This window comes from Crocodylus siamensis, chromosome 3 (assembly GCF_052110815.1).
Source record: "Crocodylus siamensis isolate JL-2025a chromosome 3, ASM5211081v1, whole genome shotgun sequence".
In the NCBI taxonomy this organism is placed as follows: domain Eukaryota; kingdom Metazoa; phylum Chordata; order Crocodylia; family Crocodylidae; genus Crocodylus; species Crocodylus siamensis.
This window is the reverse complement of record NC_143397.1, coordinates 57,774,026-57,794,473: the sequence shown is the minus strand read 5'-3', so window position 1 is coordinate 57,794,473 and position 20,448 is coordinate 57,774,026. Positions and strand designations below refer to the sequence as shown.

At 43.4% G+C, this 20,448-nt stretch overlaps 1 protein-coding gene across 2 annotated transcripts in view; it reads right to left on the bottom strand.

Moving 5' to 3' along the window:
- The window catches only part of FER (FER tyrosine kinase), a 373,188-nt gene that overhangs the window by 327,477 nt on the left and 25,263 nt on the right, over positions 1–20,448 (bottom strand). For both annotated transcript variants that reach the window (XM_090038358.1, XM_090038357.1), the window contains 3 exons: positions 19,931–20,193; positions 8,024–8,197; positions 372–471 (listed from right to left, as the gene is read on the bottom strand). In XM_090038358.1, the coding sequence (XP_089894484.1) occupies positions 372–471; positions 8,024–8,197; positions 19,931–20,137 (481 nt within the window). In that variant the 5' untranslated portion in view covers positions 20,138–20,193. The remainder of the gene's footprint in view (positions 1–371; positions 472–8,023; positions 8,198–19,930; positions 20,194–20,448) is intronic.

Sequence of the window (20,448 nt, the reverse complement as noted above, 5' to 3'; positions counted from 1 at the left end):
TGTGAAACCGGTGGAATGGGGAGATCACTACAGCTGCCATCAGTTGAGGGGGCTCCCAGCCATGAGAGCTTGCGTCTTGCCCATGCAGAGGGAGCCCAGTATCAGGCTCCCCCTGCACTTGCAATAAGATGCAATGAGATCTAATATGCAATCCCACCATCACACTTCCTGCCAAGCACATGTGGCATGGAAAAAGGCATGATTGTGTGAATTGCACATTAGATCCCATTGTGCCTTTACCTGCACATATAGCAGGGACTATGTTCTCTCACTCAACAGAAATGTCTCACTCAAAAAAAATGTTAGTACAAGGCAATATTAAAAAAGAACTACAACTACCAGTAATACTGTATCAAGCAGTAACAACATACCTTTAGCCACAGCTTCTTTATACTTCTCTTTGGCAGAATTTACTTCTTTTATTAATTGTCTATAACTAGCTTTTAATTTTTCCAATTCTGTCTTTGTAACCTATTAAGAAAGCAGAAATGGGAAAGGTATTAGAGCCATTATCTTGAGCAGTTAAAGACTTTTTCGCATTAGAATAAGGCAATTATAGAATGTAATTTCCAAGACACTAAGGATGTATGCTTTTTTCCCCCTCACTGGTTCAGAAAAACACTTCAGTATGCTAGCACATATTGCAATGAAAACATACAAACAAGCAAAAAACCCCCACACAAACAGTGGAGACAGACCAGAGAAGAACAGATGTTTGACAGGCTTGACTCCAACACTAGGGCTGGCCAAAACCAGGGTTTCTGGGAAAAATCTTTCTGATTAAGACAGTCCCCCCTCTTTCATCATAATGTCCTACATCAAAGCAAAACATATTTATTTACGCCATCCTAGTTGATATTAATATTAACCAAACATTACATTTCAATAAGAGAACCCAAATGAAATTGTATTAAAATATTTCTGGATCATAATTAGATATTCTGAACACTTATTAGATCTCTCCCGACAATAAAATCAGATTTTTTCCAGTGACTAACATAAAAATCTGACAAAAAATACTGCATTTTAAAACAGTCTCAGAAGCCATAAAACATATGTTTACATAGCATTATTTCTCAAGGGTCATGGAATCTAAAGGTCTTTAAGGGGAAAGAAATACAACCTGGAGCTAGTGATAGAAGAGCCTCTCTCCTAATCAGCTGCACCGTCTCCATGAACCAAGATATTTTTGGTAAAAGCCACAGATTCATGTCAATAAGAGTAATGGATAATGAACAATATGAGTGCAGGAACAAACCATTCTGATGTGCAGGAAGACTAGCAAATATAACAGAAGACCAGCTTGGCTTAGCAGGAAACTCTTCAGTAAACTAAATCACAAAAAGGAAGCTTATAAGAAGTGAAAACTTGGATAAACAACTAGGGAAGAATATAAGAACAGTGCTCAGGCATGAAGGGATTAAGAGAGGAAGGCCAAAGTACAACTGGAGTTGCAGCTAGCAAGAGATGTGTAGGGGAATAAGAAGGGTTTCTAAAAGTATGTCAGTAGCAAGAGGAGGATTAGGGAACATGTGGATCCTTTACTGAATGGGAGAGACAACCTTGTGACAGAGGATGCAGAAAAGGCTTAAGTGCTCAATGCCTTTGAGACCTCAGTCTTCACAGGCAAGGTCAGCTCCCAGACTACTGCACTGGGCAGCACAGTTTGGGGAAGAAGTGAGCAGCCCTCAGTACTGAAAGAACAGGTTAGGGACTATTTAGAAAAGCCAGACATGTACAAGTCCACGGGGCCAGATGGGAGGCACCCAAAAGTGTTGAGGGAGTTGGCTAATGCAATTGCATAGCCACTGACCCATGACAATCAGGAGAGATCCCAGATAATTGAGAAAAGGCAAACATAGTGCCCATATTTAAGAAAGGGAAAGAGGAAGATCCAGGGAACTACAGACCAGTCAGCCTTACCTCAGTAGCTGGAAAAATCATGGAGCAGATCCTCAAGGAATCCATTTCTAAGCACTTGGAGAAAAAAAGTGATTAGGAGTAGTCAGCATGGATTCACCAGGGGCACATCATGCCTGACCAGCCTGACTTCTGTGATGAGGTAAATGGCTCTGTGGATGCAGGGAGACCAGTAGATGTGGTGTACCTTGATTTTAGCAAGGCTTTTGATATGGTCTCCCACAACATGCTCACAGGCAAGCTAAGGAAGCATGGGCTGGATGAGTAGACTGTAAGGTAGACAGAAAACTGACTGGAGCTTCAGGTTCAAAGAATAGCAATCAACGGTTTGATGTCTAGGTGACAGCTGGTATCGAGTACCCCAGGAGTCAGTCCTGGGGCTGGTTTTGTTCAATGTCTTCATCAATGGCCTGCATAAAGTGTATCCTCAGCAAGTTTGCAGATGACACCTATCTGGGGGGAGCAGTAGATACACTGGAGGGTAGGGTTAGGATCCAGAGTGACTGTAGCAAAATGGGCTCCTCTCGGGCCAGCTGTCGCCAGCCTCCCACCCGCCTCCGGGCACACCACCTGCCTGTCTCGCCCACCACGACTTGCTGGAAAATTGATAAGCTGTTAAATAAGGCAGGAGGCTCCCCGTTTTTTTGCACCAATCCCAGAAGTGCTATCTGCAGCTCCTATCCTCCCCTACACCACAGCCCAAGCCTCGCAAATGGCATCCACATGTTACAAACACACTTGCTCCACACACTAGGCTCCAGAATCCTCCTCATAGGACCCTCCTTTGGTTCCCCCCACTCCAGCGGCCTATGCCGCCTTCACCCTGGCTGCTAAGCTCCATGTAGCTAGCTCCCCTCTCAGGCGTGGTCCCTACTCAGGACCATCGGCCATACACAGGCCCTGGCCTCACCTCAAAGGCCAGGCAGGGTCCTGCCCCAAGCCCATGACTGGATGGCCCTCGTGGTGGGCCCCTGGGCCTTTTGACCTTCTTGGTCCTGGCCCCAGCATGAGCCAGGCGAGGGGGCACTCTACTTCTGGCCTCACTAGCCCACACTCTCTCCAGGTCCCCCTTCCTGGACATGGGAAGCTGGGGTACCTCACACCATGACTGGTGCCCCAGGGTCTCACAGGGGACTCTGACACCCCCCCGGGGCAGCAGGTCGTGGTGCTACTCAGGATGTTACTTTCAACCCACTCTGCCTCCCAGCAGTGGAGGACTTATCAGGGTCAGGACTCGACTCTCTCGCTCTGCTTCCTGATGGGCTCAGGTGGCCATAGCTGTACCTGACCCCACTCTCCTGCTCAGGGTCTTGAACCCCCGCAGGCCTCAGGTGGCCACAGCCGTACCTGGCCCCAACCTTCCCTCTCAGGGTCTTGAACCTCCGCAGAGTTCAGAAGGCCACAGCCGTACCTGGCCCCAAACTTCACTCTTGGGGTCTCGAACCCCCGCAGGGCTCAGGTGGCCACAGCTGTACCTGGCCCCAACCTTCCCTATCGGGGACTCACACTCCTGCAGGGCTCAGGCGGCCTTGGCTGTACCTGGCCCCCACTCTCCTCGTCGGGGCTTGCACCCCCGCAACTACCTCTGATGAAATGCAAACCCACCCCAAAGTGAGTGCTAGGGTTAAAGCACCCCACGCACCTTTCACCAGGGTGGCATTTCTTGGGGGGTATTAACTGGCTTGGCATATCCTGGGGGCTCCTGCACCACTGAGAGCCCCACCAGGCCACCCACTCCTGGCAGGGTGCAGTTTTAGATCATACCCAGGACCAGGAGCCTCCTGACCATCCCCTACAGCTCCTCCCTTATCTCCAGATGATACCAGCAGCCCTACGGCCAGGTGATGTTGTTGCCTGGCCTCCACCAGCAAAACTGTCCTGTTTATATGGGCAGCCCTAGGTCCAAAATAGCTGCCCTCATCAGGCACCTGGTGGCTGCCAGTGTCAAGCCCTTAAAGTGGCCTGCACCTACAGTGCCCTGCCACAGTGACCTAGACAGATTGGAGGATTGGGTCAAAAGGAATCTCATGAGGTTCAACAAGGACAAGTGCAAAGTCCTGTACTTAGCTCAAAACAATCCCGTACACCAGTACAGGCTGGGGACTGATTGGCCGAGCAGCAGCTCTGAGGAAAAGGACCTGCAAGTTACAGTGGACAATAAGATGGGTATGAGTCAGCAGTGTGCCCTTGTTGCCAAGAAGGCTAACAGCAACCTGAGGTGAAATGGTATGCATGTTGCCATTAGCTCAAGAGAAATGATTTTTCCCCTCTATTCAACACTGGCGTGGCCAAATCTGGAGTACTACATTCAGTTTTGAGCATCCCGCTAAAGAAAGGATGTGGACAAATTGGAGAGAGTCCAGAGGAGGGCAACAAAAATGGTACGGGGGCGGGGGCACTTGACTTCTGAGGAAAGGCTGATGGAACTGGGCTTATTTAGTCTACAGAAGAGAAGTCTAAGAGGAGATTTGATAGCAGCCTTCAACTAACTGAAGCGGAGTTTGAAAGAGGATGGAGCTAGACTGTAATCAGTGGTGGCAGGTGACAGAACAAGGAGCAATGGTCTCAAGTTGCAGCCAAGGAAGTTTAGGTTAGATATTAGGAAGAATTTTCTCACTAGGAGGGTAGTAAAACACTGCAACAGGTTACCCAGAGAGGTTGTGGAATCTATCCTTGGATAGATTAAGAGACAGCTAAACAAAGCCTTGGTGGGGATGATATAGCTGGGCATGGTCTTGCTTTGAGCAGGTAGTTGGACTAGATGACCTCCTGAGGTCCCTTCCAACCCCAATTTTCTATGACTAACAGGCCCCCTTCTGTAAAATAACCAGTTTTATTATTCATATTCTAACCGAGCTCAGCTCCTACAGTGGCTGCACTTTTCAGCTCAAAACTCTACCACAAGTGGGTGAGAAGGAAAGATACGGACCGACAAGATAAGAAGGGAGAGAGATTTTATCAGAAATCAACGTTCCACAGTAACTGTCCATATGACCTTACCCTGTAGTAGAATAAAGCTAAACTGTAACAGCTCAGGTTTAGTGCTGCTTAACTTTCTCACACTGTGGGCCAGAAGAATGACACGGGGTCAATCCACAAGCTAAATCCCATGGGCAGGGTCAGTCCATAGGCCACATCAAGCCTGGGGTCGGTGCACAAGTGTAATCCAGCATAATCACCCCAGCCCCGCCCCACACACCAGATGCAGCCATGGGGCAATCCCACATACTGGCCCAGGTCAATACACGGGGCTGCGCCTTTCAGTCTGCAGGGCTCCTCACAAGTCTGGAAATTTGTCAGTGGGAAAGCAGTGACAGTGTTAATTACCACAGCTTCCAAAGCCATTTCCAGAACTGCAGGAATTAACACTGTCACCGCTCCCCTGGCCAGCTGGCGACCCATTTGACTGTGTGGGTGTTGACACCACAGTCCCTCAGTTTCTTAATGAGAACGGGGTGAGAGACAGTATCAAAGGCCTTCCGAAATCCAGGAAGACTACGTCCACTGCTACCCCTGCATCTAATGATTTGGTTATCTGATCATAGAAGGCCACCAGGTTGGTCTGACAGGACCTGCCTCTAATTAACCCATGTTGGTTGCCCCTAAGCATACTCTCCCCTGCTGCCCCTCGTGGACATGCGTCAGAATAATTCAACAAAAACAAAAAGCTTTCCCAGGATTGAGGTAAGACTAACTGGCCTATAGTTTCCCAGGTCCTCCTTCCTTCCTTTTTTGAAGATGGGAACCACGCTGGCCTTCTTCCAGTCCTCTGCCACCACACCAGAGCACCACGAGTGCTCATAAAGCCATGCCAGGGGTCCCGCAATGACCTCAGCTAATTCCCTCAGTACTCTAGGGTGGAGATCATCTGGACCAGCTGATTTGAATACATCCAGTCCCTCCAGAAGTTCCCTGACTAGTTCCTTACTAACCCTTGGCCTTTGTACTTCAGTTTCTTCCTTGGCTGAATTATTCAACTGAAGTACAAGTACCAGTAGCTCCAGCACAATGTTTTCTGTTAGTCTTTTCATATGCTCATTGAGATTTTGCAAAACTCATACTAGTTTCAACAGCTCCTAGGAAACAGAAATGCTCTGACCTGGCTCTCTCGAGTAGATAAAGCCAGCAATACAACAGACTACAGCTCTGTACTAGATATCATATTTAATATCAGTTCCAGCCAAAACAATTCTACACTTCCCATAATCTCTGCAAACAGAAATCAAAGCTGAAAGGGCAATTCAGGTAAAGTCAGATATTCAGAAATTCCAAGCCAATGAAATCTTACTCTATTTGCCAGGAATTATGTCTGCTCAGGTGTTTTGTATCCTGACCCAAGATACTCTCCTGGACTTTTCCACTATTACAATTTGCAACAGTTTTTCCGCGAATCATTACTTGTCTAAATAGATCAGCTAAACAAACTGAGAAGAAAAATATTTGGCTTCCAGTTGTTCTACAGGCGATTAGAATATTTTTGTTGTTGGAAAACAACTGCCTTACTGAGCCCAAACAATTATGTACAAACTTCCTGAAAACATAAGTTAAGGTCCAATGAAACTCCATCTGGACTCCTGTCCTAGGCCCGGGAAATCCTACAATTCCAGGAATAGCTTCCTTTAGACAATCTGTTTTGTAGCTCTCTCTTGGAGCTAGGGATCCTAGGAGACATCTGAAGTTTCCTAATGAAATCAACATTTTTGCGATGGAAAATTCTGAAAATGTGGGGGTTTGGTCCGATACAGGAGTCAAGCCTATATAAGAGCTGCTCTTCTCTGTAGTGTCTCCTCTGGACTATTCTAACAACAGATGCAAGTCTGGCTGACTGGAGGGAAATGCTTGTGGGGTACAAGATTTCATAGAAAATCATCTTGCTTTCAGTTAAACCTTGATGTGAAGGACCTGGAGTTAACAATTATACAGAAGTGCCCCTTTTTCCTCCATGAGAAATTCTGCCCAAACACTAGTCTTGTTTAAAAAATTAATTAATTAATTAACAAGCATCACTTGTAGCCTATTTAAACTAGAAAGGAAGAACCATTAGCCCCAGCCTCCTCTGTGGGTTGATGTTCCTCAGGATGCATAAAAAATGTCTTAAAAGTAATTCATTTAGTAAAATAAATAAATAAATCTTTATTTCCCCCACCCCCAGATTAACTGCAGAAAAGCTAAATTCTGACAGGAGAATAACCTCTCCTTCCCATAATTTTCCATTCTAAAGTAAGTATTTACAGTTTCCTTAATAAACCGATCTCCAGGCTCCGCCTCTGGAGAATGTTTTCCAAATCCCACAATCCATGGGTCTTATTGCTCAGTTCAGGCTGCCACTCAGATTTCTGCCAAATACAAAGGGCACAGATCTATTCTTCCAGTCCCTGCTTTTTAGTGCTCATCCTCAGTGAGCTCCAGTATCCATCTGTCTTTGCTGTTGTTCAAAACCAATCTTAGAGCACTAGAATAGAATTCTGATTCTTGCCCGTTTCACTGCCGCTCATGCTGTTCTCAAGAACTGCAACTAAACTGACAAAACTAATCACTTTTCACTCTAGCTGAAACTTTGGAAAGCTTTGAGTGACAGAAGCAGTCCCCAAGCAATCTGTCTACTGACTTAGGAGACAGAGCTGCATCACATTTGGACAGCTCTCAAAAGGGTAAATTGTTTTTAGCACATACTTAGATTCTGCAGAAACTAAGAAGGCTCACCACAATTTTTTCTCCATTTATCCCTAGTAGACTCATAAATTTTGACTAATAGATTTTTTACCCCAACCTGAAGACGACTAGAGGGGAACAGAAGGAAGAGTGGTCATGTGGAATCACCTTTTCCCAAACGAAGAATGTTTCCCAAGCTGTCTACCAAATTAAATCAAGGACAGTTTCTGTTCTTTCTGGCTTTTCAACTAGTAATGCATACATAATTGAAGGAATTGACTGAAATACAAACACAATTCAGCACACTTATTTTAAATGTGTACAGCAGAGTGAAGCAGCACAGTGGCATCTGGCTTGTTCACCTCAAAGCTTACATGTAAAAGCCAGTAAACTATGTAGAATAAATACTAATAACTTATGTTAAAAACTTCATAACTTAAGAGTGAAATACCTTGTACATCTCTGCCTCAATCTGCTGGTGAACTCCCACATAGCTCTTCTTTACTTGCTGCTTATCTTTGATCATCATTGTAAGCCTATGTAATGGCCCAGAATTAAGGTCCTCTGCATGAGTCTTCATGATTCGGCTAAGTTGTTCTGTCTGCTGAACCATAAGCAGCCACGACTAGAAGAAAATGAAAGAAGAGAACTTATTGTAACTGGCTTAGACATAACTGCACCTTAGAAAGAAAATGTAAGTCCACCATTAATTTAAATTTTAAAAAAATCTTTTTAAAAACAAAAAACAAAAAAACTTTGCTTTCTTTAAATCAGTGGTTCTCAACCATTTTTGTACTAGGACTCATTTGTAAACATCAATGACCAGTCCTGACCCAGTGCCCCTCACTCCCAACCCACTGCTCCGTGCCCCTAGGCCACAGCCCCTCAGTGTACAGGGAGCAGGAGGAGGTGTAGGGGACATAGGGGGCCCTAACCAGCCTGCAAGGCAAAAGCCATGTTTTCCCAAATGTTTCTCCTTTAAAGGAGAATCCATTTTTACAGTTTGTTGATCCATTTTTTCAAGTTTGTTCACAACCCTTTGTATATTCTTGTGACCCACAAGTTGAGAAACAGTGCTTTAGACTACAGTATAATCTTGCTTTTTTCATAGAATCATAGAAATTAGGGTAGAAAGGGACCTCAGGACATCTAATCCAAACCCTGCTCAAAAGATATGAATGATCTAGGTGGGGACGGTCCATAAGTATAAACTCTAGTAGGCCTTAAGTTGCTTAATGGTGCTTGCTTTCAATAGTTTTGGTAAGAGGAAGCAAAGGAAAAAGGAGAACAAAAAGTGTGAACTGTTTTACAAAACTCAGGAAAGATGGAATGCAAAAAGCTAGGTTAGAGGTTTTGCAAAAGTCTGTGTAAAGTACATTTACTGGCTAGACAAGGCTAATTTTAGACAAGATATAGTTTGCATACGGGATAAGAATAGGAGTATGAATATTAATTTGAGTAACACCAATTAAGAACACTTATATATTTTACCTTATTTATTACGCTTTTTGATATTTTAGCCAAACCACAGAGTATAAAATTTTGGGCTCATCTCAAAATCTTTGCTCTTCATTGCTAAATAGCCCATCCACAGAAACTAAAATAAAGACTCTTTTATAACTTAATTTGAATCTTAAGTGAAAAGTTCTTTTCCCCAACAGGCTGTTCACGTGTTAGAGGCTTTTTAGACTTGAGGGCTTTGAGACATTTTACATTTTCTTAAATGTTAGTAAGATTATTACTTACTATTTCTTTAAATGAATGTGCACTTTATACAATTTTAATCATTTGTTTGATATGCCTCATCTGTATGGTAAGTCATTTATATCATTTCAGTATTTCATTATTTTACCTACATCTATGTTTGAGTATTTAACTTTGGTGGGACTGGCTGTTTGAACATTTCTTGGTTCTCAGAATATCTTGGGGTCAACACAAGGGAGTTAGAGATATTAATCCAAAAATTTGGGTCTGTCAAGAAAGTTACTCGGCCTCATCTGAACTGTCTTCCAAATTCCTTTGGGACACATGTCTGTGTCCTTTCTTCCTACCTCCCCAAAACATGCTACCCACTGCCCTAGGCAATTTTTGCTTTTACTTAAATTCATCTCAGTTATGTTGCTAATTCACTTAACTGTGCCATCTGCATTTTGTTAGAGGAGAAAAAAAGAGCTTTTTATTTAGTTAACGTACAAGGCCAGAATGTACAGTGTACTTGTACTCAGTTCCAGACTTGAACCTCAAAAGATACCTTTATTTGATATTTTTAGAAGTTTATCTCAGGGAGTCCTGCCTAATTTTAATAAGAATATAGGGGGGTAAGAATCCGACTTCGAAAGGATAATTTTCTAAATTCAGCATCATGGATGCTGTACCCCAATTAAAATTAAAGGATGTTGGTAGTTATAATCATCAGCAATGGGATTTAACTGGAACACTGTGACTAAAAGTTCTCACTCTCACTGTAGATACCACTGTATCTTTAGTGACTAAAAGGTGAGAAACTCTGTTTTACAACCCATGTAAAAAAGCACCCCCACCATTACATGCCTCTTAATACTAGACTAGATCCTAGGTTTAACACTGACTTAAATTAAAGAAAATTATCAATTAAATCATCTTTATTTCCTGTACATCATACATATCCTTTGGACCTTGCTCATCAAGGCAATACACTAGTAGCTACAAGATTCACAGCCGAAGGTGACATGCCTAAAAGTTACACCTTTTCACTGGAGAAAAATCAAAAGCCATTAATAAAAATCAGATTTGCAAGATATATTGCAAATGGCATACAAAAAAAACTAATGACAAAGGACCAGATTTAGCGGCAGTTGTACACTCCAATGGTTATGGGCGAGACAGAAGCCGTGAAAATTCTGTGTTCTATTTTAGTGTGACCCACTAACTTCAGCAAAACAACTTATCACAATCTTGTGTTTCAACAAACCTTAAAAGTATCAAAAAACCCACCATCTCACCAAAGCACAGATAATACAGTTAAAAAGTTTTGGGATAATTTTTTTTTTATTTGCCCAAACAAAACCTAGGTAAGACATAAGACTAATAACACAATAATAATAGCATACCATTTGCATGTTTCCAACCATTTTATATTCTTCTTTGCATGCTGTGCTAATACTGATTCAACAGTATGTTATTATTTTAAAAAGAAATGCCAAGACAGTCGTATACCAAAAAATTACAGCGTGAAGGGCAGAAGCAGGGAAAGCTTTTCTGAATTAAGATTTGCAAAGCCTACAGAAACAGCTTGTGGGGGGCACAGAGTTCCTTCCTGCCTGCTTTGAGAGGAAAAGAAATAACATGAGGCACAAGAAAAGAAAACATTGATCGGTTTAAAAGTAATGCATGTTTATTTTAAACATGCAAAATAGCCATATTTACTGGAAGCCCTTTTAAAAATAAAATATTGCTTATCTAGCAACTTCTTTGTAAACAGCTACTGTGCCTCCCAGGTAACATACTACCTCTTTTTTAGAGCTCACATTATCATTTGCATTCCAATCATCAACTCTTGAGTTTTTTTATGAGACAGAACTAGAAATCAAATACAGAAATGTAATTTTTCCAAGGGTAAGGAAAATGTAATTTTTCTAAATGCACTGACAATAATTATTTCTGCATTATTACACTGCCCTGAAGGTGATGAGCAAGATCTTGTGAAAATGCAAGTAAAATCAGACTAACTTGGAAAAAAATGAACAAATAATTCTGCAAATTCAGTTCTCTCAAATTGTCACACGTTTTGGATAGTAGAAATAGCTTAAGCAGCTAAAAATTCCTATCAATTTTGGGAAAAGTTAAAGTTCAAATAAAGATTTTAAAAAACTGTTAACATACTCATTTATTTGTTAAAAAGACAATACATGTGACACAATAATTTTTAGTGTCCTTTGCAAGTCTGCGTATGACAACTTACAGGACTACAAAGCTACTTTTCCCAAGGATAATCATAGTCAAAACATTTCTTTTTAACAAATACTGTAAGTAACTGTCTACATTTTGCCTTTTGACCTTTTTAAAAGACCAGATTGCAATTATTTCTAATTTAGGCTTAGGCTTGGAGCTTTGCCACCTAAGGCTGTGATATCAAACATTAAACGTAAGTAAGGTTTGTCAGCATTTGACTGAGGCCTCATCTACAGTAAAAATTCTACTAGTACAGCTAGCTAAACTGGCAGAGTTAAGTATAGACAAGTACAGTAAAATGGTAGCAGTAGAGCTACCATTATTAGTGCTACAGTACCAGCAAATCTTCCTAGTATAATAGATGCTTCACTCAAACCTTTTTCTAGTAGTTTCAACTGGTTCCCAAAGTCATACTAGTAAAAGTTTTTCTTGACAGTATAACTATATACCCTGAGGTTTTTGCAAGAAGGGGGGAAAACATACATACAACCCACTCTATGTAATTAATTGTTACAACTGGCAGTCTATGAGGAATTAAATAGTGGCCCCCAGGATCCTGGCGAGTCGCTGCTCCCTACATTGCTTAACAATTGGGGCAAGGCATTGCTGCAACATGGAGAATTGTGGTGAGCCTAGGCCACACAGTACAACAAGGGGTGGGAGGGTCACAGGCATGAAGCCCAGCAGTCAGGCATCTACACAGTGTAGAAGTGTGGGGACATGGATGTACAGTGCAGAAGTGGGGGAAACTGAGACATTGCAGGTGCACAGATGGGGGAATAAGGGTTTGCAGCCTGGAAAGGCAGTGGCTCACTTTGTTGAGGCATGCAGCTCCCAACAGGTGCCTCCTGGCTACTTGGAAGTTGGAACAGCCCTGCAATTAGACAAATTTGAATCTAGATCAAGCCTAAAAGACTTGCTGAAAGGAAAATCCAACTTGAACAAAAAAAGAGGTTCTTCAGACAAGAGGAGGTTTTATAAGTATGGCGACCAGAAAAAGGAGACCAAGGAAGCAGCAGTCCACTGTTAACTAGCCAGGAGGAACTTTTAAACACAAAATTCAAAGAAGACAGAGCTACTCAACAGCTACTTTTCCTTTGTCTTCACAAAAAAATTAAGCTGTACCTAATAAAAAATATTTAGGTAGGGAAGGGGACAAGCTAAGGGAAGAAATAACGAGAGACAGTCAAAGAGCTTCTGATGGGTCTGAATTAATTCAAGTCAGCAGGTCTTCATGAACTTCATCCCACAGTACTGAAGGAACTGGCAGAGGAGGTCTCTGATCCCTTGGCAATGATATTCATGAAATCATGGAAGACAGGAGAGGTACCAGAGGACTTGTAAAGAGTCAACTTAGTGCCCCTCTTTAAAAAAGGAAAAAAGGAGAACCCAGAGAACTACAAACTAATTAGCCTTAGGACCTACTCCAGTAACTTCCCAGGTATTGGCGAGGCTATTTGCAAGCTGTTGTAGGAGGAAACGCTTATCACAGGGAACCAGCACAGATTTACTAAGAACAAATTATGCCAAACAAACTCTGTCTCCTTTGACCAAGTAACTACTTGGGTGGATGAAGGAAGTGCTATGAATATAGTGTATTTGGACTTCAACAAGATTTTTGGCAAGGTCCTGTATGACCTTCTCATAAAAAAATTGGAGAACCATGGGCTAGATAAAACTCTCATAAGGCAGGGAGACAACTGGTTCACCAGCCACAAGCAAAGAATAATTATAAATGCACCAGCCACAAGCAAAAAATAATTATAAATGGATCCACATCAGAAGGCCAAGAGGTTTCAACTGGAGTGAAACAGGGATCTGTCCAGGACCCAGTGCTGTTCAACTTGTTTATTAATGATTTCAATACTGAAATAGCTTCTTGAGCAAGCTTCTTGAGGCAGATACTGAGCTAGGGCTAGCATCAAGGATCAAAGACAATAAAAAGTCCTTTTTTAAATATATAGGGAGAATGAAGGCGGCACCGGGTAATGCGGGACCCCTGCAGAATATGCTTGGCAATCTGGTGGTTGCACCAGAGGAGAAAGCAGACCTCTTTAATTCTTTGCCTCCATTTTCTTGTGCAGGGACCAGGACCCCCTGACCAAGATTCCAGATGGACTTGGGAGAAACACCGCCAGGCCTAAGGTCAGGGAGGACTGGGTTAGGGAGCTTCTGGAGGGGATGGACATGTTCAAATCAGCAGGTCCAGATGCTCTCCACCCCAGGATGTTGGGGGAGCTAGCAGGGGTTATTGCAGGGCCCTTGGCACGGCTTTACGAGCACTCACAGTTCTTTAGCCAGGTGCCAGATGACTGGAAGAAAGCCAATGTGGTCCCCTTCTTTACAAAAGGGAAGAGGGAGGACCCAGGCAACTATAGGTCCATTAATCTTACTTCAGTTCTGGGGAACCTCATTGAGAAGACTATCAAGGATCACATCTGTGATGGGCCAGCAGCAGGGATGATGATCAAGGGCAACCAACATGGTTTCATTGGGGCAGGTCCTGTCAGACCAACCTGATTGCCTTCTACGATCAGATCACAAAAGCATTGGACACAGGCGTCATGGTGGATGTAGTCTTTCTCGACTTCAGCAAGGCCTTTGACATGGTCTCCCACCCCATCCTCATGGTGACTGAGGCATTGATGCCTACAGTCAGATGGACTGCAAATTAGCTGAAGGGTCGTACTCAGAGGGTAGGGGTGGATGAGTCTTTTTCAACCTAGACGAAAGTGGGCAGTGGAGTCCCCCAGGGCTCGGTCCTTGGGCCCGCACTGTTCAATTTCTTTATTAGTGACTTGGACGACAGGGTGAAAAGCAGCCTGTTTAAATTTGCTGATGATCTCAAGATATGGGGTGAGGTGGGCACACTAGCAGGGAAGGACAGATTACAGCCAGAACTGGACACGTTACAGGGGTGGGCTAACGAAAACAGGATGGGTTTCAATACTGACAAGTGCAGGGTGCTGCACTTGGGCAGTAGGAACCAGCAGCACACTTATAAGATGGGAAATTCCCTTCTCAAGAGCACGGTGGCAGAAAGAGATCTTGGAGTCATTACTGACTCCAAGATGAACATGAGCCTACAATGCAAGGTCACGGTCAGTAGAGCTAACCGTACTTTGTCCTGCATCCACAGATGCATCTCAAGCAGGGCCAAGGAGGTGATCCTCCCCCTCTATGCGACACGGGTCAGGCTGCAGCTGGAGTACTCTGTTCAGTTCTGGGCGCCGCACTTCAGGAGGGACGCAGACCACACTGAGATGGTCCAGAGGAAGGCCACCCGCATGATCCAGGGACAGCAGGGCAGACCCTACGGGACCTTAATCTATTCAGCCTTCGCAAGAGAAGGCTAACGGGGGACCTGGTGGCTGTCTATAAACTCACTAGGGGGGACCAACAGGGTTTGGGAGAGGCCTTGTTCCCCCTAGCGCACCCCGAGGTAAGAAGGAATAATGACCACAAGTTATTAGAGAGTAGGTTTAGACTAGACATCCGACAGCACTACTTCAGTCAGGGCAGCTAGGATTTGGAACCAACTTCCAAGAGAAGTGGTGCTGGCTCCTACCCTGGGGGTCTTTAAGAAGAGGCTTGACATCTGCCTGGCTGGGGTTATTTGAGCCCATTTTTTCTCTCCTGCCCAGGGCAGGGGATCAGACTTGATGATCTACAAGGTTCCTTCCAACCCTACTTCTATGAATCTATGAAGTCTGCAGATGACCAATCTGGGAAGGACTGTGAACACATTGGAGGATAGAAGCACAATTTAGAAAGATCTCAACAGACTGAAAAGCTGGGCAGGAGCTAACAGGATGAAGTTCAATGCTGACAAATACAAGGTGCTACCTTTGGGAACAACAATCAAATACAAAACGGGCAACACCTGGCTAGATGGCAGCACTACAGAGAAGGATCTGAAAGTCTTGGTAAATCACAGGCTCAATACAAGTCTGCAGTGTGATGCAGCTGCACAAAAGACAAATGCATGTTTGGGATATATCAACAGAAGTATTCAGTGCAAAACGAAGGAGGTGATAGTGCCTCTCTACTCAGCACTGGTTAGGCTTCATCTCAAGTACCATGTAGAGTTTTGGGCTCCACACTTTAAAACGGACATACAGGAAACAGAGAGGGTCCAGAAGCAGACAACCAAAAAAAAAAAAAAAAAGCAAAGCACTTGAAATACAAGTCACATACAAGGAGAGGCTAAGCATGTTCAATTTGCAGAAGAGGTTCTGAAGAAGGGACATTACAGGAATTTTCCAGTACCTGAAGGGCTGCCATAAAGAAGGAAAACACCTTTTCTCTCTTGCTGCAGAGTAGGACATGGACCAATGTCTTGAAGTTGAAGCAAAACAGGTTTAGACTGGATATCAGGAAAAGCTTCATCATTGTTAAAACAGTAAGATATCACAATAGACCTACTCTAGGGACCTTGTAAACTCCCATATCACTGGAGGTGTTCAATAAGTAGTCAGAGAGCCACCATATGGGCATGATCTAGGCAGAACTATGTTTATGTTTCACTACAGGCATCTCTCATGCTCTTGGGCTTTGCCGATTACTGTGTGGGGCTGTCAAGAAATTCCCCCAACCCCTCCTGCTACATGCTGTCAAGGGGGGTGGTGAGGGGGAGGGGGTTGTTCATCTTTAAGTCTTCCGTACTATCACTAAGTGCTGGCTGCATTGGATGCTGCAGATTTTGATTGGGATCAATGCTTCTGCTGGGACAAACCTAGAGGTTCCTACCTAGAAGGACTTGTCCCACTCAGGGTCAAACTTATGGCCATACTTGGGATCAGGAAGGAATTTTACCCAATGGTCAGACTGGTATGAACTGTGGGGGGTTTTTGCCTTCCCCTGTGGGAGGGTGCAGAGCCCTCTTCCTGGGATCTCTTGAGCACATATTAACAAACTTTACAGCAGCAGGAAGCTAGCAGTCATCATCCACCTTCTTTACCTGTGGCAAATTATGGTGTTATATCTTGTGTTGTGTCAGGGTTGACCATGCAGCTTTATTAGGTGTTAGATAATAGATTTGTACAAGATGGTTTAGACAGGGAGGATCCTGCCTCAGGCAGGGGGTTCATAGATTCCATAGACATTAGGGCTGGAAGAGACCTTGGAAGATCATTGAGTCCAGCCCCCTGCCCAAAGGGCAGGAAGTCAGCTGGGGTCATACAATCTCAGCAAAATAAGCATCCAATTTGCTCTTGAAGGTGTTTAAAGTAGGTGCTTGAACCACCTCCGATGGCAGGCTGTTCCAGACCTTGGGGGCTCAGACAGTAAAGAAATTCTTCCTTACGTCCAGCCTGAAACGGTCTTGTAGTAGTTTATGACCGTTCGACCTCGTCATCCCTTGGGGCGCTCTGGTGAACAAACGTTTGCCCAGATACAGGTGGTCACCCCTGATAAACTTATAGGTGGCCATCAGATCCCCCCGAGCCTGTGCTTTTCCAAGCTAAAGAGCCCCATGGCTCTCAGCCTGTTGTCATAAGGTCTGTTTTCCTGACCTCTGATCGTGTGCGTGGCTCTTCTCTGGACTCTCTCAAGCTTCTCCACATCCTTTTTGAATTGTGGAGCCCAAAACTGGATGCAGTACTCCAGCTGCGGCCTCACCAAGGCCGAGTACAAGGGGAGAAAGACATCCCAGGATTTGCTTGAGAAGTATCTATGGATGCAAGCCAGCATTTTGGTCACTTTACTAGCATCGCATTGCTGGTTCATGTTCAACTTGTGGTCAATGATGACCCCCAAGTCTCTTTCTTCTGTAGTGCTAGCCAGCGTAGCACTGCCGCGCCTATAAGGATGCTGCAGGTTTTTCTTCCCAAGGTGAAGAACCTTACGTTTTTTGGTGTTAAACACCATCAGGTTCTCGTCCGCCCATTTCCTGAGCCCGTCCAGGTCAGCCTGGATCACCCGCCTGTCTTCTGGTGTGGATACTTTGCCCCAAAGTTTGGTGTCATTGGGGAACTTGGCCAGTCCGCTTCTGACTCCAGTGTCCACATCATTAATGAAGATGTTGAACAATATGGGTCCAAAGACAAAGCCTTGGGAGCCTTGGGGGACCCCACTGGTCACAGGGCACCATGATGAGAGACTTCCATTAATTACTACCCTCTGGGTCTGACCACGGAGCCAATTTCCCAGTCAGCGGATCATGGTGGACCCAACGCCACAAAAATTGGCCAGTTTTACCAAGAGGTGATCATGGGATACCAGACTGAAGGCTTTTTTGAAGTCAAGATATATGACATCAATCTCTTCTCCCTTGTCCAGGTGATAGGTCACCTGGTCATAGAAGGAAATAAGATTGGTCAAGCAAGACCTACCGGCAACAAATCTGTGCTGGCTATCCCTTAGGATGTTGGCATCAGCCAGACTATTAAGGATGGCCTCTTTAATAAACTTTTCTAAGATCTTCCCCAGGATAGAAGTCAGGGTGATGGACCTATAGTTAGCCGGATCCACTTTCCTCCCTTTCTTGAAGATAGGCCCCACACTGGCCTTCTTCCAGTCTTCGGGCACTACAGCAGAGCTCCAGGAGTTTTCAAAGATCCGTGCCAGAGACTGGGCTATGACGCACACCAGCTCCTTGAGTACCCTGGGGTGTAGATTGTCAGGGCCAGCTGACTTGAAGGTATCCAGCTTTCCAAGGTGTTCCTTCACGAAGTCAGCATTAATGGAGGGCAGGGCATCTCCCTCACCCAGACCTTCCTGTTCCGTAGCGGGCATGGGCGTCCCGTGGGACTGATGAAAGACTAGATGACACCTGGAGGTCCCTTCCAGCCCTACTTCAGCAACATTTCTGGCATAGAATTGTAGAGATCACTGATTCGGCTTTACTTTCCACTTCTAATAAGCCTTAAAAATAACACCTTTAGCAGAACACTAAAGTTTACTGTTATGTAAATATGCATTTTTTTCAGCTAAATGGTAAGATTAAGCCACTGAATACTTACAGTCATAGAAGAAGTACTTATTCAATTTCTTGTGGTATATGAAAATGGTGCAGATCTCAAAAACAGTATAGCAACACCTAGATCATCCACGATCAGTGGCTTTCCAGGCACTTACTGAACACCTCCAATGACATGGAAAGTCCATAATCTGCCTAGAGTAAGGCTTGGAATTTAAGTGCCTAAGCACAACACAGTAGTCTATGCCACTTCCATTCGAAGACATGAATGAAACAGGATGCATCTAAATTGCAGGAAAAGGTGGGGGTACCTTTAACCTGTAATTGAGTATTTACAGCATTCACTCAGGATACCTGTGGCTTATAGGCCTACCTCTGCTTGAGGATGGAAGAAACAAACAGAATTCCCAGGGAAGTGTTCCAATTACCAAACTACAGGCATTTTACAGGAAACACTTCACCATTTCAAGGCTGTAAGGTTGACAGCAATTGAAAGCTGATACATAACAATTATTTAGTGACCACCATGAGTGGGTAAGGTGTCCTAATTCAGCTTTTCTCAGAAGAGGGCAAGGATGAAATGAGCCTTTAAGACATTACTGTCCTCTCTCTACCAGATCAGGCACAGTTGGAGCTTAGTTGCAAGTGATGTGAATTTGCTTTGCCACTACCTTTGCTGTACCTGATCTTGATCTATTTAGTAAACAATGTTCGTGGATTTTTTAAACTTTTCAAAAGAGTCAAGATCTTTTGGTACTGTAAACTGTATACGCAAAGCAATCCCTTTAAATAATATTACGAGAAAAAAAAATCTGATATTCTGTGACACATAAAAAAAGCCAGGAAATTCAGAGCTGAGGCTGACATTCTGACCATTATTCACACAATGGTATGCAGTTGAAAAAAATACAAAGCATTAATACAGTTTATTATAAAAAAAAAAAAGTACATTATATAAACAAGAGTTTCTTTTTAACTGTAAAAAAAAGAAATTTTTCACTGCAACATAGTATACTTTCAAAAAAACACTAGACAAAGCATCTGGGTAACCCTGGGAGTCTACAATACCAGAGCACCGAATTAGGGATTCTAGTTTAGTTCATTGTTCTCAGCTCTTCAGGGGAGCTTGAATGCCATGCACTCCACCCTGAGCATTTACAACTCCCAACTTTTACTAATCCTAAAAAAAAAAAAAATGCATTAGTCAGAACCTATTGGCTACATTACTCTGGCATAAACCAACTAACATTTCACTTGAAGTAAAATGGGGACGACTGGAGAATAAAGCAGAAGGAACAGAGAGCTGAGAATAGCCCAGTGAAATCAACCTCAAAGTGATAACATACTACAAGCAACATTTATTCTGACACACTTCTAAATAGTTCATCATCTCTGATTCAACAAAAACAACTGTTCCTTCATATTATCTATAAAAATAACTCAAAGTACGTTATCTATGCTTTTTTAAAAGAAAAATTACTCTATTTTCAATTGATAATATTCTCTTACCTTGGACACATTGCTAATATAATCCAGCTGAAAAGTACTCTCTTTATCCACCTGGTTACAAAGATTCTGTAAAGTGGATGCATATTCTTTGTCACTTTTTACTCGCATGGCCATGAATTTCTTCACTGCTTCCAGTAGTCGTAGCTCCCAGTCTTGCAATTTCAACAAAGCATCATGAGAATATTTCAGGTCACTCCCAAACCCCATCGTTAAGGCACTATGTACTATACAGGCCACAAGACTGATTCTTTTAGTCACCACATCTGCAGACAGAATAAAAATTATGAAAATATATTGAAAAAGGAACCTGCAGTGCTTTAATATCACAGAAAATGATGACAGATATAAATATTTAGAGCAAGCACAGCTAATCTTTGAATTAAAATTAAGCAAGCCACAATTTTCAACAGCAAAACTAGGCACACCATCTCATATAGTAACCATCCAGAACTAAACAAGTGAAGTGAAACTGGTTAGTTAAAAGTACTGATCTACGACTTATAAGATCGAAGGGTAGA